This window comes from Myxocyprinus asiaticus, chromosome 9 (genome assembly GCF_019703515.2).
Source record: "Myxocyprinus asiaticus isolate MX2 ecotype Aquarium Trade chromosome 9, UBuf_Myxa_2, whole genome shotgun sequence".
NCBI classification, from domain to species: domain Eukaryota; kingdom Metazoa; phylum Chordata; class Actinopteri; order Cypriniformes; family Catostomidae; genus Myxocyprinus; species Myxocyprinus asiaticus.
In genome coordinates, this window is record NC_059352.1 from 33670248 (window position 1) to 33696232 (window position 25985).

Genomic DNA, 25985 nt, shown 5'->3' on the forward strand with positions numbered 1-25985 from the left:
CTGACAGAGAAGAAAAAGTGAAAACACGCACAAAAGAGTCTTCACAGGCGCGTGCTCTGTGAGAAGTGCTCGCTGTGAGCTGCAGGGCGCACCTGAACCTTTGAACACACAGCTAATCAGGCACATGCACTGGCAGTTTTTGTGTTTCTTCAAGTGCGAGTCTGTGTGTCTGAAAGCATTTCTTGTCATATGTCACTCCGAGATCTCTTACAGGTCACCTGTTACAATGGTGGCCTAATGAGCAAAATTTACAGCCAGCCACTGCACAAAAAGGACTCACATTTGGCATGGGGCGGGTGCTAATTTCATACCCTGATTACAATCATGTCTTTACTTGTTTTGTTTGTTTTGTGGATTTAGGACAGGGTGATCTATAACTTGCAGCAATGAAGGGATTTCACATGTGGTCTTGTGTTTGTTGTAACACTTTTAGACTGACCTGATTGACAAGCTCAACACTCTTGATGTCAAAACTGACAAGAATCAGCAAGTCATCACGCAGATGAAGGAGCAACAAAACAAATTACAGGTTGGCAAATTTTCCTTTTCCTTTCGGGAATCTATCAGAATCAGTCTGTCCATAAAGTAGGCCTTTGTGACGTGTTTGATTGTTTGTTGTTCCTGTATTTTGACTGCAAGAACATCACGCTAGCAATGCTAAGGTCATCTGTTCGATTTGCACATAGTCTACTGATACAATGCATGCCTTGAAACTGTCTTATGTTGTTTTGGATAAAAGTGTCGGCCAAATGAATAAATGCAATGTGCTTGTCTTCTTTAAATGACAAGATGTGTATACTGCAGATCTCTTCACCTACTGTACCATCACAGACACCAGGTGCTCCTTAAAGTCAGTATGAAATGAAAATTCTATTTTATAAATGCATGTTATTGATCGTATTGTGAACGATTCATCCATGCATATGTTTTTATGTTGTTGTTTTTTTGACCTCGTAATCTTTAATCAAAATGTAATATCTCAATTTTCCGGTGAAACGACAGACTTCTCTCTGACGTATGCAGGACTTCTCCAATAATTTAGTTTGCTTAAACCCTGCCCCTTTCTCATAAATACCACAACCTTGAGTTGAACGAAGTGCCAATTGTATGTTGGTGAAGATGGCAAGGTGTATTTTCATCTGTTTTCCTTCAAAACTATCGTTCCTTAACCCAAACTTCCTTGGTTATGGGTCAGCTTGCTTGAATTTACATTTTGAATGAGACATTTCATGTCTGAATTGCTGAGGTGATCACTAATGAATACAACACTTCCGATGCCTCTGGAGTTTATTTATATTTTTGAATGCAGTTATCTTGGGATGCACAGCATGAGTAAGTGTTTTTTTCCCTTTATACTTAGTGTATTGTGATTCAAAACATTAAAATATGGTTATCTTTTACTTAATCGTTTTTCAACTTCTACAGCCCCTTCAAAGCAAAGACTGCGATGTGCTGGTGCGTTTATGTTGTCAACTTGATCATAAATGTGTTGAGATCGCTGCTCAATTTCACAGATAACTGGCTCTGACTCGAGCAGCACAGTGGTAGGGGTGTGTGTGCCCACTGCAAACTCTCATTCAGATCTGCCTTCATTCTGCTATGCAATGCCCATATTTTCACAATCCAATCAACAACCAATTGATAAACTCAAATCCCTGCCCCACATTTTTTTCTTGTTCGATAAGCTTTTTCACTTGGAAATATGTCACAATACGGAAGTCGGTCACAACTTCCATTTCATGCCGACTTTAAAGGGATAGTTCACCCAAAAATGAAAATTCTCATCGTTTACTCGCTCTCATATCATCCCATATGTGTATGACTTTCTTTCTTCTGCTGAACTCAAACGTCCTGGTTACTTTCATAACCTCCGTTCCCTGATGGAGGGAATGAGACGTTGTGTCGATGTAGTGACACTAGGGGTCACTCCTTTTTGAAAAAAGGCCAATGGGAATTGGCGAGTGGAATTTGCATGCCACTCCCCCGAACATTCGGGTATAAAAGGAGCTGGTATGCAACCACTCATTCGGGTAATTGTGCTGAGAAGCCGAGACAAGGTCCTGGCCATTTCAGTGGGTAGTTCAGTGTTGTGGCAAGAGGGACACAACGTCTCGTTCCCTCCATCAGGGAACGGAGGTTACGAAAGTAACCAGGACATTCCCTATCTGTCACTCACTCGACGTTGTGTCGATGGTAAGATTGGAATCAACCCGGTGTGGGCATGTTTGTGCCACAGCTGGGTGCGCAGGGGTGGGGGGTCCGCCGCCGGAGCGCCAAACCTGCCAACAGTGGACGGTGGTCGTGCGCACCTGACATGTGACCCAAAGAACAAGGAAACCACTCTTTTGTTGAAGTTTTGGGTACCGCAGCCTCTTGGGCATGCGGCGAAAAATTAAACAAGATTCTCCTCCCGGCCCTCCACCAGGGGATGGAGTGGTCTGTCCACCAGCTCCATAGAAGCAGGTCACCTCATCCCTGGGTCGCCCATCTCAAGGGCACTTTGAAGCCTTCCTTGGGTTCTTGGCGGCCGGCCATGAGACGGGTGGCATTTGCTTGTGGGCTCCATGCCGGGGCCGGGCTGTGGGGGCGGGCTGCGGTGGAGTCAGTGCTGTTGCTGCAGGAGGACGCCCTTGGCGACGAGCAGACGGGGTGCGGGGTCTTGAGCCGTGCCGGGGCAGGATGTGCTGTATAGCCTCCGTCTGCTTCTTCACCGCCGAGAACTGCTGGCCGAAGTCCTCGACGGTGTCGCCGAACAGGCTGACCTGGGAAATGGGGGCGTCAAGGAACCGTGCCTTGTCAGCCTCTCTCATCTCGACCAAGTTGAGCCATAGGTGCCGCTCCTGGACCACCAGGGTGGACATCGCCTGCCCGAGAGACCACGCCATGACCTTCGTCACCCGGAGAGCGAGGTTGGTCGCTGAGCGCAGCTCCTGCATCAATCTACCCTTGTGCAGTTCTCTTAGAGCCTTGGCTTGATGCACTTGCAGGAGAGCCATGGCATGCACGGCGGAGGCGGCCTGCCCAGTGGCACCGCAGGCCTTAGTCGCCAGAGACGACATAACCCTACAGGCGCTGAACGGGTGTCTCAGGCGGCCCCGCCAGGTGGTGCCGTTTTACGGGCACAGGTGCAGCACAACCACCTTATCCACCTGGGGAATCGCTGAGTACCCCCTGGCAGCCCCACCATTGAGGGTAGTGAGAGCGGAGGAGCTCAGAGACTGGTGAGCTCCTCATGCACCTCCGGGAAGAAAGGGACCGGGGCAGGGCGTGGCCGTGAGTGGCGCTCCAGGCCCAGGAACCAATCGTCAGGCTGCGAGGGTTCGGGGGGGGGGTGGACACACACAGCTGCCCAAGCAAGCATGGCTGCCAGCTGCGCGTCAGACTGCGACTGGGCCACCACACCCGAAGGTGGGAGCCCAGTCGAGTCCTCGGCATCAGACTGCTCTCCGTTGCTGCAATCGAGAGCACATCCATTTCGTGAGCGTGAGACGAGCCAGCGGTCTCATCCCAGCCGGGCAAAAGAGCATACTGGGGAATGGGAGGTCCGTGGGGAGTTACCCGGCGGAGTGGCTCCCATTGGGGTCCCCAAATTGCCCCCAGTGCTAACCATTGCGGCCTCAAACCCGTAGGTAGAAGGACCGAGGCGGGGAGCTGCTGGGGTGGTCTTTCCCTCTAATAATGAATAAACCATGACCACAACGTTGCCATGGTCAGGCTCTTGCAGTGAGAACATGACCCATCCACGAACGCTGTCTCCGCGTGGGCAGCGCCCAAGCACGTAAGACCACGATCGTGGCGATCGGAAGCGGAGAGGTAACGACCGCAACCAGGAAATACACACAAACGGAGAGGCAACTTTAAAAAGACACTCTCCATTAATGCCACTCTTTTAAGAAGGGAAAATATACACTTTTAGTAGGAAGAATATACTCTTTTAGCTGTTGAAGTGCCCAGGGGCGTTCTCTGCACTTCACCAGTGCAAGAGGAGAAGAGGCTGCTGTAATGCTCCGTAAATCCAACAGCTTTTCGAGGTGAATGGATCGGCAGAGTAATTCAGCTCGCTGAACACAACTGCTTGGCTCCGAAGAGAAAATCTGAATGAGTGGTTGCATACCAGCTCTTTTTATACCCTATGTCTGGGGGAGTGGCATGCAAATTCCACTTGCCAATTCCCATTGGCCTTTTTTCAAAAAGCAGAGGTTTGGGGCTCCCAAGAGTGACCCCTAGTGTCACTACATCGACACAACGTCGAGTGAGTGACAGATAGGGAACAAAGATTTTTAGAAGAAAATTTCAGCTCTGTAGGGCCATACAATGCAAGTGAATTGTGGCCAGAACTTTGAAGGTCCAAAAAGCATATAAAGGCAGAATAAAAGTAATTCATACAACTCAAGTGGTTAAATCGATATCTTCAGAAGAATGACAGCTTCTTCCCCCAAGCAATCAGACTTCTGAACTCTTGATCTCTCACGATCAATATACATCAGCACTGCACTTTATTAATCTTATCTCACACTGGACTGTCATAAATTATATTCTCTCTTAACAACACACTGGCAACTGACTATCAACCGACAGCCCAAATGTCAATACAGCAAATACAACCTACTGTATATTTTATATATGCTATATATACTATTTTTATTGTATGATGTGTATTCTATATTGTGTGTATGTGTATTCTATATTGTGTGTATTGTATACTGTACAATATTCTATATTGTGTGTATTGTATACTGTACATTGCATATTATTATTTGTATATTGTGTTGTGTGAAATTATGTGTATATTAGATATGAAAATTGTGATGTTTAAATCTGTTTATTGTAAATTGGTATATGTCTCATCACTGTCATGACTGCTATGTTGCTCGGAACTGTATCCAAGACTTTGACCCACTATTGCACTTGTGTATATGGTTGTGTGACAATAAAAGTGATTTGATTTGATTTGATTTGAGGTTTGGGTAAGAAAAAGATCAATATTTAAGTCCTTTTTTTTCTAAAAATCTCCACATTCACTTCAACATTCATCTTTTATTCTTGGCGATTTGCATTCTTTTTGCATATTGCCACCTACTGGGCAGGGAGGAGAATTTATATTAAAAAAGGACTTAAATATTGATCTGTTTCTCACCCACACCTATCATATTGCTTCTGAAGATATGGATTTAACCACTAAAATTGTATGGATTACTTTTATCCTGCCTTTATATGCTTTTTGTACCTTCAAAGTTCTGTCCAACCATTCACTTGCAGTGTATGGAAATACAGAGCTGAGATATTCTTTTAAAGATCTTCTGAGACCGCTGACTACCATCCCTGGAGTTGCGAGTTCAAATCCAGGGTGTGCTGAGTGACTCCAGTCAGGTCTCCTAAGCAAACAAATTGCCTCGGTTGCTAGAGAGGGTAGAGTCATATGGGATAACCTCCTTGTGGTTGCGATTAGTGGTTCTTGCTCTCAATGGGGTGCGTGGTAAGCTGTGCGTGGATCGTGAAGGGTAGCATGAGCCTCCACATGCAGAGTCTCCGTGGTGTCATGCACAACGAGCCACATGATAAGATGCACGGATTGACGGTCTCAGAAGTGGAGACTTGTCCTCCGCCACCCGGATTGAGGTGAGTAACCGCGCCACCACGTGGACCTACTAAGTAGTGGGAATTGGGCATTCCAATTGGTAGAAAAGCGGATAAAAAAAAAAAAAAAAGATCTTCTGAGACATTCTTCTGGGATGGCATGAGGGTGAGTAAATAATATAAATTAATTTTCATTTTTGGGTGAACTATCCCTTTAAGGTGCAGTGTAGGGTAAGTTCTTGTTTGTATTTTATGTCTCAGTTTGGGCTGTGCTTAAATTTTTTCTCATTTCTGCTTTCTCAGGAGTCAGCTGCATCCCGCAAACGTATTCTTGAGGCAGAATACAGACAGATCAGAAAAATGTTTGACATAGATGAGAAAGAGGCCATGCTTGCCATTGATAAGGAACGGGACAAAGGTCAGAGCAAACTGGCCTCCCTGATGAAGAAATTTAATGAGAACGTTGAGAAGATGAATAGAACCAAATCTGAGATCAACAGTCTGCTGGACCAGTCACAGTCACTCGCATTCTTAAAGGTGATTTAGAGTACAGTTTACGGGAAGAGATTCTATTGAATGTGATTTTATTGCATCCATCCAGATAGTTTTGGTTCATTCCTGTTATTTTTTTTAAAAACTTTTTACTTTTATTTTTATAATTGAAATTTGATCCAACCTAGTGTATGAAATCAAGTCTGAGAGAGTGTTGGAGTAGGATCTCTTAGGAAGAGCAAAAGACAATTTAATTCAAGCTCTCATACTTGGATCAGTTTTACATGTAACCCAAATGTTTTTTGTTTTTTTTGTGTTTTGTCATTGATGCAGTTTGTACAATGTATATTTGTACTCTTGACTTTCCTGTTTCTGTCACAGGCCTCTGTAGATTTGCCCTCAGTGGTAAATTTTGAGCCGTATAACCCTCGAATATGTGTGGACTCTAAAGAGGTGATAGCTTACCACTCCTCTGCAGTAGCACTGAAGGAATGGATCACCAAATTACTGAGTCAGCCATCAGAGAACAGAATCTCTGTACTTAAACCAGGTGTGTTAGTGTGGGAGCTTGTGTACATTGTCGTGCAGCATGTTTTAGCTGTTTTGAATATTGCCAGTTGTTATAGTATACAGCAACACCACTCATAGTCTTTGCATGCATTGGGTCTGACATACAGATGTTTTTACAGAGTTTGAGAAAGCAGTTCTTGTCCAAGGTGAGATTGTCTTTTGAAGTGATTATTGTGGAAATTATGATTGGATTATGAGGTATGAGTTATTGAAGTTTTCCTTACATAATATAAATGCATGCAGGTGGTGTGAACTACTCCTCTAATATTCCTGGAAACCAGTCCCCAGGAACCAGTGAGAATACTGCAACCCTGCCAACCATGTGTAAGTTGTAACGCCAATGCACTTAAAGCAATAAGTTATGCTGATGTTTGTAGTAGTATGGAGTTTTTGCTTATTCCACTGTGTACTCGCACTTGGGGCACTACCATCCATCCATCCATATCCAATGCAATTAAATGTTCTCTCAATATCTTTCAGTCTCTATTCAAACCACACATTTGAGGTCTCCCAGTCCTGGAGCCCCTCTAAAGGCCAGAGATTCAGGAGCAAAAAAGAAGAATCAGCCCCGTAAGTCATGAAGCACTGTTTTTAAACCATCAACAACAATATTAATTAAAAGAAATATGTTCATATGTTTGTAATTTATCATTTATTATTAATTTTTTTTGTTGTTGTTTATTTGTAAAAGGACAGTTCACAATAAAGGTATTGTAACAGTATTAGCCAAAAGCTAAAAAAAATATTTTTTTTACTTTATTTTTTATTTATAAATTATAAAATATAAAGACAAACAAACAAATATACAAAAACACAGAAACGAACACAGCCAGGACCAATAGGGTACATATCTTCCATGGATTTGCATTAGCGAAACATTAGGGATGAGTTTAGATGTGTAACTCGAATCACACCAACAAACTAAGGGCCTCATCTGGGCTGCGTAAAAATAATCTTGCAGGCAGGGCACAGATCTTCCTCCTTTTTCTTTTGATAATTGTAATGTTTTAAATCTAACTCTTGGTTTTTTGTTGTTCCAAATAAATCTAGATAGTATTCTATCCCAATCACAAAACTGTTTCTGTGGAATTTCAACAGGTAAAGACTGAAATAAAAATAGCAAGCGTGGTACTATTTTCATTTTAACTGTCTATCCGATTACTCATGTCTAATGGAAGTAATGCCCACCTAGTCAAATCTGATTTTATTGCCTTGGTAATGTGCCTGTAATTACTTTCATAGCGTAAATATATATCTCTCTGTATGATAATTCCAAGATACTTCATGCTCCGCGTGTCCCACTTAAAATTCTATCTCGTTTTGAGAATTTGCAATGGTAAGAAGTTTAGTGACATAATCTGAGTTTTGTGTGCATTTGTGCTCAAAAGTTTGCATACCCTTGGAGAATTGGTAATATATGTACCATTTTTAAAGAAAACATGAGTGAGCAGGCAAAACACATTTCTTTTATTTCTTATGGGACTGTAGGTTATAAAAGAATGGCACAATCATAAAACAAGACATGGCAACAAAGAAAAAAATGAAATGACCCCTGTTCAAAAGTCTGCATACCCTTAGTTCTTAATACTGTGTATTGCCCCCTTTAGCATCAATGACAGTGTGCAGTCTTTTGTAATAGTTGTCTATGAGGCCCCAAATTCTTGCAGGTGGTATAGCTGCCCATTCGTCTTGGCAAAATGCCTCCAGGTCATGCATAGTATTTGGTCGTCTTGCATGAACCACATGTTTGAGATCTCCCCAGAGTGGCTCGATGATATTAAGGTCAGGAGACTGTGATGGCCACTCCAGAACCTTCACCTTTTTCTGCTGTAACCACTGGAGGGTCAACTTGGCTTTGTGCTTAGGGTCATTGTCGTGCTGGAATGTCCAAGAGCGTCCCATGCGCAGCTTTCGTGTAGAAGAATACAAATTGTCTGCCAGTATTTTCTGATAACATGCTGCATTCATCTTGCCATCAATTTTCACAAGATTCCCCGTGCCTTTACCCCCAAAACATCAGTGAGCCACCACCATGCTTCACAGTGGGGATGGTATTCTTTTCACTATAGGCCTTGTTGACCCCTCTCCAAACATAGCACTTATGGTTGTGACCATAAAGCTCTATTTTGGTCTTGTCACTCCAAATTACAGTGTGCCAGAAGCTGTGAGGCATGTCAAGGTGTTGTCGGGCATATTGTAACCGGGCTTTTTTGTGGCATTGGCACAGTAAAGGCTTCTTTCTGGCAACTCGACCATGCAGCTCATTTTTGTTCAAGTATCGTCATATTGTGTTCCTTGATACAACCACGCCGTCTTTTTCCAGAGCAGCCTGTATTTCTCCTGAGGTTACCTGTGGGTTTTTCTTTGTATCCCAAACAATTCTTCTGGCAGTTGTGGCTGAAATCTTTCTTGGTCTATCTGACTTTGGCTTGGTATCAAGATATCCCCTAATTTTCCACTTCTTAATAAGTGATTGAACAGTACTGACTGGCATTTTCAAGGCTTTGGATATCTTTTTATATCCTTTTCCATCTTTATAAAGTTCCATTACCTTGTTATGCAGGTCTTTTGACAAGTTCTTTTCTGCTCCCCATGGCTCAGTATCTAGCCTGCTCAGTGCATCCACGTGAGCGCTAACAAACTCATTGACTATTTATACACAGACACTAATTGCAATTTAAAAAGCCACAGGTGTGGGAAATTAACCTTTAATTGCCATTTAAACCTGTGTGTGTCACCTTGTGTGTCTGTAACAAGGCCAAACATTCAAGGGTATGTAAACTTTTGATCAGGTCCATTTGGGTGATTTCTGTTATCATTATGATTTAAAAAGAAGCCAAACAACTATGTGATAATAAATGGCTTCATATGATCACTATCCTTAAATAAAAGACTAATGATATATTTTTTGTCATATTTTCAAAATCAATGCCAAAATTTCACAATTTCTGCCAGGGTATACAAAATTTTGAGCACAACTGTATGTTCAATGAGTAACCTGAAAGAGCCCCAAAAGCCTCCAAGGTGGACATTAACTTTGGTATACTATTTTCAGGGTTACTCAAAAATAACAGAATGTCATCAGCGTGAAGGCTGATCCAGTGTTTCCTCTAGGATTTGTTTCAGCAGCGGTGCTGTTGTGCGCGTGTCTGCAAGCCCACAACACTGGACTCGTATTAAAGGGTGTTGGTAAAAGAATAGATTAAAACAGGGGTGTCAAACTCAATTTCAGCCTGGGCCACCTCAGGGTTTATTTGTGCCCTCAAAGTGCCTTTAGAAAATATGGTACCAGAACCTGCTTTTGTAGCACCCATGCAAATAATATTACATGTTATGTGCATTGAAATGCACATTTGACAGTACAGCATTGATTTTGAGGTTGCGATGCAGATGAAAATTATGATATTAACAGCAGTATCATCTGTGGAAAAAATTAGCAACTAATTTTAATATGGCTAAATTGAAACATTCTGACAGTGTGACTAAGTTGGGTCTTCTTTACAGATTCCTTTCATCAGGCTCCAGGGCTCCAGACTGCTACTAAAATGGTCGTGGGGGGCCTGGGTAGCTCAGCGAGTAAAGACGCTGACTACCACCCCTGGAGTCACGAGTTCGAATCCAGGGCGTGCTGAGTGACTCCAGCCAGGTCTCATAGGCAACCAAATTGGCCTGGTTGCTAGGGAGGGTCGAGTCACATGGGGTAACCTCCTCGTGGTCACTATAATGTGGTTCTCGCTCTCAGTGGGGCGCGTGGTGAGTTGTGCGTGGATGCCGCGGAGAATAGCGTGAAACCTCCACACGCACTATGTCTCCACGGTAACGCGCTCAACAAGCCACGTGATAAGATGCGCGGATTGACGTCTCAGACGCGGAGGCAACTGAGATTCGTCCTCCGCCACCCGGATTGAGGTGAGTCACTATGCCACCACGAGGACTTAGAGTGCATTGGGAATTGGGCATTCCAAATTGGGGAAAAAACAATAAATAAATAATGGTCGCAAATGCGACCAAAAATTATTGATTGCGACAGTAATATAAAATCTAGTCGCCATTGGCGACAGTCGGGTTGTGTGCATTCATATGCGGTTTCATCAGATATCATCTTGTGAGTTATTGAATAAATTTTTAGAATGTGCACCACCGGTATGTCTTGCATTTCGGCTTTTCACCCATTCTGTTTCTGAAGAACTCGCTGAACCGCAGGCAGCAACAAAATCAGCGCAAAAGAGTCATGAACAAATGACTCTTTTGAATTGGGTCTTTTTCATGAATCACCCAAAAAGAACAGAGTTTGAACTCAGGAGCTCAGGATAGCAGTTTGAATCAGATTCACTTTCTCAGCGAATCAGCCATCAGTGATCTCACAACTGGGAGTGCAGACATTTCAAAAAAGAGTCCCATTTGTATTTTGAGGTTCTTTATCATTTAAAGTAATGTAGTGTATACCTGTTTTTTTTTTTCCTTCTGGAATTATTGATTGGGATTGGAGTAGCACAATAAACTGCATCTGGGATTTCTTTCAATTTGCACTTTTGTAGTCTCTGTGTCTGGGCCATCTGGTAACAGTAAAGAAAGACTAAGGCAATATTGTAAAACTAATATATATATATATATATATATATATATATATATGAGATCAAGCTTTTGACACTTGGGACAATTGAGGGACTTGTACACAACTATTACACAAGGTGCAAACATTTATTGATGCTCAAGAAGACAACACACTACAATATGCATACTGTCTGTAAATATCTGTAATGTAGATTCTGAAGAACAGTACTAAATAAAAAAATCTTTTATCTCTTATATTTGAATAAATTATGAAAGGGGTGTGAACATTTACGAGACTAAAGGGGATGCAAACTTATCTTCTCAACTATATATACAGTTTAATAAACCTCCGATTAATGGGTTATCAGCTGTCTTCCTTTTCTTCGGCTTTCTATCTTGTTTCGGAACACCAATCTAAATCAAGAAATTCTGTGATTTGGTGACTAAAAAACAGCCATTTGGCTCCTTAATGTTTCAGTTTAGGAGCCAATGGCTCCTAAGTCATTTTTTTTTGTCTGGAGCCCTGGGCTCCTATATACTGATTAAACTACAGTCATCTCTTGGAATTTCTGAAGGCAAACAAAACAACTTACATTTTCCTACAATCAGAGAGCATTACAAGAGTACAGGTTTTACACAGATGGAAATCTGATAGCTTGGTCCATAATTATGAAAATGCACCATAGTTCTTCCATAATTTTAACAATGATATTGATAATAGTTCATGGTAACCATAGGTAAAACCATGCATGGCTCCTCACTACCATGGTTAGTAACTATGGTTTCTATATAAAGAACTGTGGCATTTTTGTAATGACATAACAGCAGTCTAAATACATTTAGAAATTTTCTGTCACAACCACCATATTAATACAGAATAGTTAGTGTTACTACTGTAAATTCATGGTAAATTTAAAGTGTTGTGATTTGAGAATTGAAAAGCCTTCTAATTTGTTTTCTCTTGTTTGTTTTAATCTAGTTTAATCACCGAGACATAAGAGTTTTACAACAGACAATTCTGTACCGCATTCAAACGGGTTTCACGATCCCCACCACGCATCTCACTGGTTCACAAGCGCATTTAAAGACCTGGCTAAACAGCATGAATATAATGGCAGTATTAGTTATTTGTGTGCAGTGCAAGTCATAGTTTAAAATTTGTAAACTAAGTAAGTGTTAAGGTCCTGTGTTTAAAATACGATTTTTTATGAACTTTAAGATTAATTGGACTAATGAGAAAATTCAGGTACGTATGTTACTTCCTTGGACAATGGGGAGCAGCAACTAGACGCGGCGCATACTGTCACTGGAAGCAAGCTTAGGAGGAATCTCAGGAGTTTTATACTCTCGATGACATCATGGTTGAGGGACGCGTTCTGTTGTGCATTTCATCCAATAGAAGTTGAGAGTTTGATCCTTCAGAATCTCACACCTAGGTGTAAAGTGAGCAAGGCTTTGATGGATCTGTAGTCTGTTTGGACTCCGTTTGTTTGATTTTGCCACTGTTTTCGTGTTATCAAGCTTTGAGTGTTCCCATAGGCCTCAGTCAGGCTTTATGATGGTGTGTAAGACCTGCCTTTTGTCTCTTATCTGAGCACATGAGGCCCAACACAAAACTCTTTTCAGTGAGAAATTCGTGCCAAACGTGTGAGCGCAAGAAAGGGAAGATGTAACTGTGTATATCGGATTATTTCTGTAAAATATTTATGCAACAAACACAAGCCATTTACACATTTGCAGTAGTTTATTTTACACATACAGACTGATTCTACAATCCATTTTGCTGTTTATGACACCATTTCTTTGCTTGCATATCACTGATTGCAGGCTTGCAGTGTTTTTGGTCATGTTTAGGCGCAAAAACATTGCCAAAAGTGTAAGCGCGAAAAAAAGGAACAAATTTACTTTGTGTTAATAAGCAATTACAGATTCACAGCACATGAATTACACTTATGCAAAGCATTAAATATTGCTAATATTTTTTTCTTACGCTTGCAACTTGATTTACACCTTTACAAAACATTCTGTGTGTATGCAATTTATTTTTACACATGCAATTTGATTTATGCTTTCACAAATCTTACTCTGTGCATGCAAATCATTTAGGCACAATTTTACCTTCATGTTACCGCACCTGCTCTGCCTTCGTGCTGCTCTGCCTTCATGCTGATATGATTAAACCATGTTGATAATTGACCGGTGTAGTGCTGTTTCATTCCGCTTTTGAAGTGAGTAAAATGCACACCAAAACATACAGATGACAGGGGAAGGCTCATTAATTGTCATGAGGAAAGCGGTATCTGATTGTTCAGTGAAACGTTGCGATCCCCTGCCATCCTACGCTACAGAAATTAGCTTGCAGACCACTTGAAATGAAGCGAGTTTGACACGTGTTGTTATGCGGTGTAGGGATGGGCAGATCGATTTTAAAATATCGATACTTCCGATACTGGTGTTGTATCAGAAATGTTGATCCTCACACAAAAATATCGATTCTAAAAAAAAAAAATTTATTAATTTATATACATTTATCATTTGGTTACCATGAACAATAATCATAAGCTTGAAAGTTAAATAAAATGGATAAGGCCATATTAGCAAATACTTGTGCAGGATGGGAACTGTTTCTTCCTCCACTCATTTTAACATGCATGCTGAAAGACACAAGCAGACAAGCGCTTGCTACATCACATGTCTCGTTCAAACAAGAGGGATCATGCCTTGTAGAAGTAATGATAGAAAATCAGAGAAACAGCTTCTGGAGTAAATTCAACACATTTCTTATGTCACCTTTAGATATGTCATATTCTTAATAACTATGTGTGGTAATTGTGTGGTAACTATGGTTTAACTAAATACCATGGTTAAAATATAGTTACTGTAGTGAAACCATGGTTAATTTTTGTAAGGGTAAACAAAACTGAAGTCTAATAATTTTCTATTTAGGCTCACACATGTAAAAAATAAAATAAAGAAAATAAGTGGTATCGCCCATCACTAATGCTGTGACATCACTGTAAGTGCTTGTATTTGAGTGTGTGTGTGTGGTGGGGTGCCGTTCACGGTGTAGAAAGTGCACAGCTGACTGTGGCTGACAAGCATTATGTTGCGTCAAGAATATTAAAGTAACCATGTGAAACCCCAACAGTGGCGCTCATAATTCAGCAGTGGCGCCGTGCCGCTGCAAAACGCATATAGGGGAAACACTGTAATCTTCTCTTCCACATCTAAGTAATTAATTTTAATACCCTGTACTTCAAAGATTTTTCTTATTGATTGTGCTAGGGGCTCTATGAAAAATGCAAATAAGTATGGGGACAGAGGGCAACCTTGTCTAGTTCCTCGCTCCAATGTGATAGTTTGGGATAAACTGCCATTTATCTTTAATCTTGTAGTAGGGGCAGAATATATTATTTTTATAAATCTGTCTAGCATTTGATACAAGTATAGCCATCCCACCGATTCAAATGCCTTTTCTGCATCCAGACTAAAAAGGACCACACTAATTTTGTTTTGAGTTATATGGCTCATTACATGAAGCGTACATCTTACATTATCTTGAGTCAGTCTATTTCGGATAAACCCTGTCTGATCCAATTCTATTAATTCAGGCAACATTATTTCCAATCTCTTTGGTATGGTATACATTTTATAGTTTGCATTTAGGACTGAGAAAGGTCTATACGAACTACATGGTGTACTGTTCTTCCCATGTTTAGGTATTACAGATATAATAGCCTCTCTCCAGGACTGAGGAAGTTCTCCCTCTTTAAGTATGTGGTTAAAAGATCTAAGCAGTAGGGGAGATAATATTGAACTAAATATTTTATATCACTAGGATGGAAAACCATCCGTTCCAGGGGACTTATTCGCTTTTAACCTTGATAATACCCTATCTAATTCCTCTGGCGTTATTTCTGCTATTAACATTTTGTTCTGTTCTTCATTGATTGATGGTAAATTTAAAGAATCAAGAGTTCTATAATAATGTTCAAAATACCCTCCGCCCTGCATGCCATGGCTCTCCTGCAGGTCCACCAAGCCAATGCGCTAAAAGAACTGCACGAGGGTAGTTCCGCCCCAGATTTGATGCAGGAGCTGCACTCTGCGACCGACCTCGCTCTCCGGGTGCCCAGCAGTTCTCAATGGTGAAGCAGCAGACGGAGGCTATCCGGCATATCCTGCCCCGGCGCGGCTCAAGATCCCGCACCCCGCCTGCTCGTCGCCAAGGGCGTCCCCCTAAGGTGGCTACACCGGCTCCGCTGCAGCCTGCCCCTTCGGCCTGGCAGGAAGCAGACGCACCCGTCTCACGGCCGGCCGCCAAGAACCCACGGAAGGCTTCAAAGCGCCTCTGAGATGGGCGACCCAGGGACGACGAAACCCACCTTGGAACTGGAAAGTAGACCACTCCATCCCCCGGTGGAGGGCCGGGAGGAGAATCTTTTGTTGCTTTTTCATTTAATTTCGCTGCATGCCCAAGTGGCTGCGGTACCCAACAGTTCAGCAAAAGAGCGGTTTCCTCGTTCCCTGGGTCACATAACCGGTGTGCACGGCCGGCATCACGACCACCATCCACATTTTTATCCTTGCAGGGTCGGCGCTCCAACGGCGGTCACCCCGCCCCTACGCGTCCAGCTGTGGCACAAATCCGCCCCCCGATGTGACAGTCTCTACGGGTCGCGAGGACAGGCCTCTTCCTCCCCCATCCCAGGCCGTTCCGGGGGTGGTCACAAGGAGCCAGGTAAGTGCTTTGATGTCCCTGGACTCAGCACAGCCACAACATGGCGTGGCACCTCGTGCTCCGCTCCACCGCGAGGCCCCACCTGCTGGTACGTCCGACGAGATTGTCCCTTTGGTCCCCCTCGCTCGGAGCTTGGATGCGTGGCTTGCATTTTCCAATCCGTCGTGATGGCTGATCCGGACCGTCCGACTTGGCTACGCGATTCAGTTCGCCAGGCATCCGCCCAGGTTCAGCGTCATCCACTTCAACTCGGTGAAGGACGAAAACGCTGCTACCTTGCGCGAGGAGATCACTACACTCCTATGGAAGGATGCGATAGAACCTGTCCCTCCGGCCGAGATGAAGAAGGGGTTTTACAGCCCCTACTTCATTGTACTCAAAAAAGGCGGTGGGTTGTGGCCAATCTTGAACCTGCAAGTACTGAACCGGGCTTTACACAGACTCCCGTTCAAGATGCTGATGCAAAAACGCATTCTGGTGAGCATCCGGCATCAAGATTGGTTCGCGGCGGTAGACCTGAAGGACGTGTACTTCCACGTCTCGATTCTACCTCGACACAGACCCTTTCTGTGGTTTGCATTCGAGGGTCCGGCGTATCGGTAAAAGGTCCTCCCTTTCGGCCTGTCCTTGTCCCCTTGCGTCTTCACGAAGGTCGCAGAGGCAGCTCTTGCCCCGTTAAGGGAGGTGGGCATTCGCAATCTCGATGATTGGCTAATCCTAGCTCACTCTTGGGATATGTTGTGTGCACACAGGGACCTGGTGCTCTTGCACCTCAGCTGACTAGGGCTTCGGGTCAACCGGGAAAAGAGCAAGCTCCTCCCGGTTCAGAGCATATCTTTTCTCAGTTTGGAGTTGGACTCAGTCTCGTTGACAGCGCGCCTCACAAACGAGCGCGCACAGTCACTGCTGACCTGTTTGAAGGCGTTCAAACAGAAAACAGCGGTTCCACTGAAACTCTTTCAGAGGCTCCTCGGGCATATGGCATCCTCAGCGGTGGCCACTCCACTCGGGTTGATGCATATGAGACCTTTTCTGTACTGGCTTCAGACTCAAGTCCCAAGATGGGCATAGCGCCGCGGGACACATTGCGTGATCATCACGCCGATCTGTCACCGCCTCTTCAGCCCTTGGACCGACCTCGCATTTCTATGGGCAGGCGTTCCCCTAGAGCAGGTCTCCAGGTGCGTCGTGGTCACAACAGACGCCTCCAAGATGGGCTGGGGCGCTGTTTGCGACGGGCACGCAGCCACCGGCTTATGGACGGGCTGCATGGCACATCAACTGCCTCGAGTTGCTGGCAATTCTGCCGCCCTGCAGTGGTTCCGGCCGTTGATCCAGGGCAAGCATGTGATAGTTCGGACAGACAACATAGCAACGGTAGCATATGTCAACTGTCAAGGCACCTCAAGTCGCTGCGAGCCGGGCGACCTCAACACTGCAGCGGACGCGCTGTCATGGCAGGTTACCCTAGGGGGAGAGTGGAGACTCCACCCTCAGGTGGTCCAGCTGATCTGGAGTCGATTTGGACAGGCACAGGTAGACATGTTCGCCTCCCAAAAATCCTCCCACTGCCTGTTCTGGTACGCCCTGACCGAGGCACATCTTGGTATAGATAAGCTGGCACACAGCTGGCCCCCTGGACTGCACAAATTTCCCCCAGTGAGCCTACTTCCACAGACCCTGTGCAAGGTCAGGGAGGATGAGGAGCACGTCGTCCTTCTAGCACCCTTCTGGCCCACCCAGACATGGTTCTCTGACCTTACGCTCCTCACGACAGCCCCCCCCCCCAGGCGAATTCCCCTGAGGAAGGACCTTCTTTCTCAGGGACGGGGCACCATCTGGCACCCGAGACCAGACCTCTTGAATCTCCATGTCTGGCCCCTGGACGGGACGCGGAAGACCTAAGTGGTCTACCACATGGGTGGTCTCTACGAGGCACCTGTATGCCTTTAAGTGGCGTCTGTTCGCTAAGTGGTGTTCTTCCCGATGGGAAGACCCCCAGAGATGTGCAGTCGGATCGGTGCTTTCCTTCCTACAGGAGAGGTTGGAAGGGCGGCTGCCCCTTCCACCTTGAAGGTGTATGTAGCTGCTTTAGCGGCACACCACGACACAGTGGACGGTAAGTTCTTAGGGAAGCACGACCTGATCATCAGGTTCCTGAGAGGTGCCAGGAGGCTGAATTCCTTCAGACCGCACCTCGTTCCCTCATGGGACCTCTCTGTAGTTCTTCAGGTTCTACAGAGAACCCCCTTTGAGCCTTTGCAGTCAGCTGAGCTTAAGGCACTCTCCTTGAAGACTGCCCTCCTGACTGCACTCACTTCCATCAAGAGGGTAGGAGAACTGCAAGCATTCTCTGTCAGCGAAATGTGCCTGGAGTTCGGTCCGGGCTACTCTCATGTGATCCTGAGACCTCGACTGGGCTATGTGCCCAAGTTTCCCACGACCCCTTTTAGGGACCAGGTGGTGAACCTGCAAGCGCTGCCCCAGGAGGAGGCAGACCCAGCCCTGACTTTGCTGTGTCCAGTGCACGCTTTACGCATCTATTTGGATCGCACGCAGAGCTTTAGAGTCTCTGAGCAGCTCTTTGTCTGCTTTGGTGGACAGCGGAAAGGAAGTGCTGTCTCCAAGCAGAGGATCACCCACTGGCTCATTGACACCATAACTATGGCATATCACGCCCAGGATGTGCCGCCCCCGGTAGGGCTACAAGCCCATTCTACCAGGGGTGTAGCGGCCTCCTGGGCCTTGATCAGGGGTGCCTCTCTAACAGACATTTGCAGAGCAGTGGGCTGGGCAACACCCAACACCTTTGTGAGGTTCTACAACCTCCGAGTGGAACCGGTCTCGTCCCGTGTAGTGGCACGTGCTAACTAAAGCACTGTACTAGGGTAGGTGCTCCGCATGTGGTGGTTCCCCGTAGGTAACTCCATGCGATGTATATCTTCCGCTAATTAGTTTCCCTGTTGGTAAACTGCGTCTTCCTTGGCCAGTCTCCATGCTTGTAGTAACTCCTCCCCCGTAGGGTAGGACCTACCATGGGACTTCTCCACATGGCATACTTCCGACATAGCTCGGCAAGACCATGTGATGTATTTCCACTTAAATATTCCACTCAAATGCTGACCATTAAAATAAAGAATAAATAAAAATACAATAAATGGCTAAATAAACATCAGTACTGTTTAGTATCAGTCAAATGCTAACCATTAAAATAAAGAATAAATACAAATAAAATAAATAGCTAAATAAACATCAGTACTGTTTAGTATCAGTCAAATGCTGACCATTAAAATAAAGAATAAATAAAAATAAAATAAATAGCTAAATAAACATCAGTACTGTATGTTTAGTATCAGTCAAATGCTGACCATTAAAATAAAGAATAAATAAAAATAAAATAAATAGCTAAATAAACATCAGTACTGTTTAGTATCAGTCAAATGCTGACCATTAAAATAAAGAATAAATAAAAATAAAATAAATAGCTAAATAAACATCAGTACTGTTTAGTATCAGTCAAATGCTGACCATTAAAATAAAGAATAAATAAAAATAAAATAAATAGCTAAATAAACATCAGTACTGTATGTTTAGTATCAGTCAAATGCTGACCATTAAAATAAAGAATAAATAAAAATAAAATAAATAGCTAAATAAACATCAGTACTGTTTAGTATCAGTCAAATGCTGACCATTAAAATAAAGAATAAATAAAAATAAAATAAATAGCTAAATAAACATCAGTACTGTATGTTTAGTATCAGTTAAATGCTGACCATTAAAATAAAGAATAAATAAATAGCTAAATAAACATCAGTATTACTGTTTAGTATCAGTCAAATGCTGACTATATTAATACTGCCGAGTCAAGAGATAAACAGTGGCAGCCGTGTTACACCGTATTCTGTTATACAAGTTCAGGGGAAACAGTGGAAAACCAGACTTTTATATATTACATTTTGTAAATGCAATGACTGGAATTGTTCGGTTGAAGGGGGTACCAAACTGTGAATCCTGAACAAAACAGTTTGGTGAATACATGTTTACTCATTAGCTTCCACTCAGCTGACAACAATGAAAGTAGCTTCGTGATTAGCTAGTTAGCTATAAGCTCGTTGTCACGGAGAGTAAAAAACGGACGTTGTTTATTTTACTTTCCAGCATTGTGTCTCACCAACTAGGTAATAACATAGCATGAAATCAACACTCAACAGACAAAATCCACCACCGCACCGTTGTCTGCTGAGCTGCAAAAAGATGCTCTGATGTTTACCTTTCAGTCTGCTGCATTACTGACAGCACTGACAAACTATAGCTGGCTAACAGCAAACAGACATGAGTGACATGGTTGTCAGGGATAAGGTTAACGTTATATTAGTTAAATTGAAAAGGGAAAATGATGGGGTCATTTTTTATTAAGTTTCCAGTACGTATTTAACAGACTAGTTGACAACTTACCGTGATGACACCGCTGAACTGTCTGCAGAGCCACCGTCAGCTCAGCTCTGTAAACAATGGAGTTGGCGTGCGCTCTGATGGACAAACTACACTATTACACCAATTCTTAAGCATTGTTTTCTGCATTATATTTTCTGAAAAATAGTTTTCATATCAGTAAAATATAGGCTGATACCGATATATCGGTGAAAGGCTAATATTGGATAATATCAGCCAACCGATATATCGTTCAGGCACTAATTAGGAATCATGATTTCAGACTAAGTTAACAAAATTTTGTCCATTATTCTTTGCGACTAGAGTTTTATCTGTTAATTTAGAGTAAAATACCCTGTAATACCTTCATAATTATCCATGACCCATTGACTTTCATCTGATCAGGAACATGCTGATAACTCCGCAGTTTGTCACATATCTGAGCCTGATGACTCTACTGCTGCCGTTCACTCGCCGCATTTTCCCAAATCATTCCTTCCTCAGCTCTATAGCTGCTTCTGTCGCACTGTTGTAGACTTTAATCCTGCTGTCCAAGAACACTTTCAGTTTCACCGGGTATGGTGTTTGGAATTTTATTTAATTGTTCTTGAGAACTCTCTTGACCTCACCATTCTCTTTCCTGTGCTGAAGGATTTTTGTAGCGTAGTCATGATCGAAGAAAATCCTCCAGCCCTGGCAGTGTATTTCTTTCTTACTCCATGCGGCTCGTAGAACCATCTCCTTTACCCAATATTCCAGAAAACAGATCACCAGCGATCTAGGCTGCGCTTCATCACTTGGTTTAGGGAAAAGTGCTCTATGAGCTCTTTGTATCTGGAGGTTAATGTCCTGTAGGGTACCCAGTTCTGATTTTATGAATTCCGTCACAAATTCAGTCACATTCTTCCGCTCGCAATCTTCGGGAATCGCATATAAATGTTTGTTGTTCCGTCGGGGGTGTCCTTCCAAATCCATTATTTTGGCTCGCAAATTGAGCACATCCCTTATGTCTGTGGTGAACATCAGTTAAGATGGCATTTCAGGGACCAGTTTATGGCAGGGCCCCTCTCTAACTGGCGGTGTGGAAGAAGATGTGCTATACTGTGATTTGGATCCTTGGTGAATGAACATAAACAAATGTTCAGCAACATCAGATAAGATGCTAAAACAACTGCCAGACACCTCTTACAGGGCAGGAAGGGGGACCTTCTGCATCCTCCACCACCAAGGAGAGGACTTCTCATTGGACTAGAGGTTGACTTTAACCACCAAACTCATTCCTAAGGTTTAGGCAAGAACTGCCATAAAAATTCCTTCAGGACCTCCCGGATGCAGCAGCAGTGGAGGGCCACAGAGATCTATTCATACCTATGTTTGGAGGCCTTAAATTAATATGAACTGCAACACATCCACTCCATCTTCATGCAAAGCACAGTTTATGTTAATTAGTGCCCGACCGAAATATCGGTCGGCCGATACTATCGGCCGATATTAGCCTTTCACCGATATATTGGTATCGCCGTATATCTTACAGATATGTGCCAATATGAAAACTTTTTGTTAGAACATATAATGCAGAAAACAATGCTTTAGAATTGGTGTCATAGCGTAGTTTGTCCAGCAGAGTGCACTCCGACTCCATTGTTTACAGAGCTGACTCTGAACTGATGGTGGCTCTGCAGACAGGGCGTTAAACGGTGCGGATTTGAGCAGTTCCTTCTCGTTAAATTGCTAACTAGTTTGTGAATTACATACCGGAAAGTTAATAAAAAATGACCGCATCATTTTATATATCTAATATAACGTTAACCCTGTCCCTGACAACCATGTCACTCATGTTTATCACATCTGTTTGCTGTTAGCAAAAATTGTTAAGATAAATTAAGATAGTATTCTTAACTGGTGCCCCTTATTGCAAAGTGGGAGGGGTCATCTGACACACTCATAACCACACCTTAAGTGACACGTGATCAAAAATCACTACGTCATCAGTAAATTGAGTAGAAATCACTACACGTGGTGAGGCCTACTAAGATTGAAATGAGTCTTCTGTTCAACACAAAAGAATTCACCTAAAAGGTTGCAAGGTAATTTACTTTAACAGGAAACTAAAATTCTCAGTTTGGTCAGTTACTGTTTGCTTAGCAGGTGGTTCCTCCCAAGCCTGATTCACTCAGCTCTGTGGTACTATTTATGAATAGGATTTGTTACATTTGAATTGTTTGCAGTACATAGAGTTGTTGTTTAATCTTTGGACCACTTAACAGTGGCATAGTTCTGGTAAGGGTTTCCTCATTCAGGAAACTATAGTGTTAGCAGAGGTTGTGATTTATTAATTATAACTAATTGCTACTACTAAGTATAGCAAAGGGCTCATATACCTTATACAAAATTTGAGAGTTCTGTGTGAATTTAGATAAGTGTCAGATAAGGGAAGTTCCCACTGACCACTCATAGCCAAGTGATCAATTATCACTAGTCAGTGAGTGACTTACTTTGTCCCAGTGACTTCAAACTATCAACACTTTTGTGTTAAATACTGAGATTAGCTAGTTGCTAGGTGCAGTAAAGTATCTGTCAAAAATGGCAGAATTAACCCTACCTGAACAGCTGGTTGTAGACCTGACCAGTGCTGTGAACCCAGGTTACATAGAGATGATTAAGGGCTTAGAATATGATCAAATCAAATCAAAATCACTTTTATTGTCACACAACCATATACACAAGTGCAATAGTGGGTGAAAGTCTTGGGTGCAGTTCCGAGCAACATAGCAGTCATGACAGTGATGAGACATATACCAATTTACAATAAACATCAGATTTACACATTTTTTATATCTAATTTACATTTTACATATCTAATATACACATAATTACACACAACACAATATACAAATAATAATATACAAAGTATACAATACACACAATATAGAATACACATACACACAATATAGAATACACATTATACAATAAAAATAGTATATACAGTATACAGTTGTGCTCAAAAGTTTGCATACCCTGGCAGAAATTGTGAAATTTTGGCATTGATTTTGAAAATATGACTGATCATGATCATGTCTTTTATTTAAGGATAGTGATCATATGAAGCCATTTATTATCACCTAGTTGTTTGGCTCATTTTTAAATCATAATGATGACAGAAATCACCCAAATGTCCCTGATCAAAATTTTACATACCCTTGAATATTTGGCCTTGTTACAGACACACAAGGTGACACACACAGGTTTAAATGGCAATTAAAGGTTAATTTCCCACACCTGTGGCTTTTTAAATTGCAATTAGTGTCTGTGTATAAATAGTCATTGAGTTTGTTAGCTCTCACGTGGATGCACTGAGCAGGCTAGATACTGAGCCATGGGGAGCAGAAAAGAACTGTCAAAAGACCTGCGTAACAAGGTAATGGAAATTTATAAAGATGGACAATGTTACAAAAAGATATCCAAAGCCTTGAAAATGCCAGTCAGTACTGTTCAATCACTTATTCAGTCAATCACCTATCTGGACTCAAGATGGTGCCGAGTATGGCTGCTGCGTTGCGAGCTCCTACACAAAGTGTTTTGTTTGTTTTGTTTACAATTCTTATGTTTTTTGTCTTGGATGTTGTCTGCCTTTATTGTCTATGACAGACAAACACTTTTGGACATTGGTTCTGCAATTACACACCGTAAACCGGACTTCAAATTCCTCATTACCTACTTGCTGTTTACAAACACAACAGCGGAGCCATTTGTCTGGGTAGCCCAGCCGTGAAAACGCAAAAGATAAAGGGGAAACAGAGCCGGCGTTCTCATCAGAGTAAGACGTCGTGCAAATCGACCCCCGCTACCCAGTATTCTACTGGCAAATGTTCAGTCTCTGCGAGCAGTGAGCGCGGATCTCTTTCCAACGAGAGATGAGGGACTGCTGCATTATCTACCTTACGGAAACTTGGATGTCTGCTGAGATTCCAGATTCAGCCATTGAACCCGCGGGGTTCTCCGTGCACCGAGCGGACAGAGCGAAAGACCTCTCAGGTAAAAGCAGAGGTAGTGGTGTATGTTTTATGACCAACAAATCCTGGTGTGATCAGAGGAACGTACATTCTGTCAAGTCCTTCTGCTCTCCTGATCTGGAATTTCTCATGCTTCTGTGTCGACCATTCTGGCTACCGAGGGAATTCACAGCGGTCATTATCACTGCTGTGTACATCCTGCAACAAGCCGACACAGACCGGGCACTTAAGGAACTGTATGGCATCATAAGCAAGCAGGAAACCACGCACCCTGAGGCTGCGTTCATTGTGACCAGGGACTTTAATAAAGCCAGTTTCAAATCAGTCGCACCAAAATACCACTAACACATTAGTTTTAACACACGAGGGGACCGGGTTTTGGACCATTGCTACTCTCCCTTCTGGGACGGCTACAAATCCCTCCCCTGCCCACCATTTGGCAAATCGTACCACTCTTCCATTCTGCTTCTGCCCGCTTACAGGCAGAAACTGAAACAGGAAGCACCCACCCTCAGAACAATCCAGTGCTGGTCGGACCAATCAGACTCTACGCTACAAGACTGTTTTGATCACGTGGACTGGGAGATGTTCCGGTCTGCCTCTGATGACGACATCGAGCTTTACGCTGATAGCGTAACGTGTTTCATCAGAAAGTGTGTGGAGGATGTCGTTCTGACCAGAACAATACGGATCTACCCGAACCAGAAACCTTGGATTAATAGCGATGTTCACGCGGCACTTGATGCGTGGACCTCCGCTTTTAATTCCAGGAATGCGGAGGAGCATAAACAAGCCAGTTATGCCCTCCGAAAAACTATCAGAACAGCAAAACAAGATTGAAGGACAGGGGACAGGGCAGGGAATTAATATCATCACGGACTTTAAAGGGAATAAAAACTCCGCCGTGAACACCGCTGCCTCTCTCCCGGATGAGCTAAATACTTTTTATGCTCGTTTCGAGGGAAATAACACTGCCCTCGCGGAGAGAGCTCTCGTGGCCCAAGCTACAGAGGTTAGTTCACTCGCCGTCTCTGTAGTTGATGTAACCCGATCCTTCCGACAGGTGAATATCCGCAAAACAGCGGATCCAGACGGCATTCCGGGCCACGTCATCAGAGCGTGCGTGAACCAGCTGGCTGGTGTTTTTACGGACATTTTCAACCTTTCCCTTTCTTTGTCTGTAGTCCCCACATGCTTTAAAACGTCCACCATTGTGCCTGTTCCAAAGCAATCCAAAATCACTTGCTTAAATGACTGGCGTCCTGTTGCTCTGATCATCAGCAAATGCTTTGAGAGACTAATCAGAGATTACATCTGCTCTCTGCTGCCTCCATCACTGGACCCATTGCAGTTTGCTTACCGCAACAACCGCTCCACTGATGATACTATTGCATCTACAATACACACTGCTATCTCCCACCTGGGAAAAAAGAACACTTATGTGAGAATGCTGTTTGTAGACTACAGCTCAGCATTCAACACCATAGTGCCCTCCAAGCTTGATGAGAAACTCCTGGCTCTGGGCTTAAACAGCTTGCTGTGCAGCTGGATCCTGGACTTCCTGTCAAGCAGACGCCAGGTGGTTAGAATGGGGAGCAACATGT

The 25985-nt window shown here is 43.3% G+C and overlaps 1 protein-coding gene across 3 annotated transcripts in view; it reads left to right on the forward strand.

The window, feature by feature from the left end:
- LOC127445747 (E3 ubiquitin/ISG15 ligase TRIM25-like) overlaps positions 1-25985 on the forward strand; it is a 55210-nt gene that overhangs the window by 18536 nt on the left and 10689 nt on the right. For 2 of the 3 annotated variants that reach the window (XM_051706014.1, XM_051706016.1), the window contains exons 2-7: positions 434-529; positions 5881-6114; positions 6451-6619; positions 6759-6785; positions 6883-6963; positions 7120-7209. In XM_051706014.1, the coding sequence (XP_051561974.1) occupies positions 434-529; positions 5881-6114; positions 6451-6619; positions 6759-6785; positions 6883-6963; positions 7120-7209 (697 nt within the window). The remainder of the gene's footprint in view (positions 1-433; positions 530-5880; positions 6115-6450; positions 6620-6758; positions 6786-6882; positions 6964-7119; positions 7210-25985) is intronic. The other variant, XM_051706015.1, reaches the window with a different exon arrangement.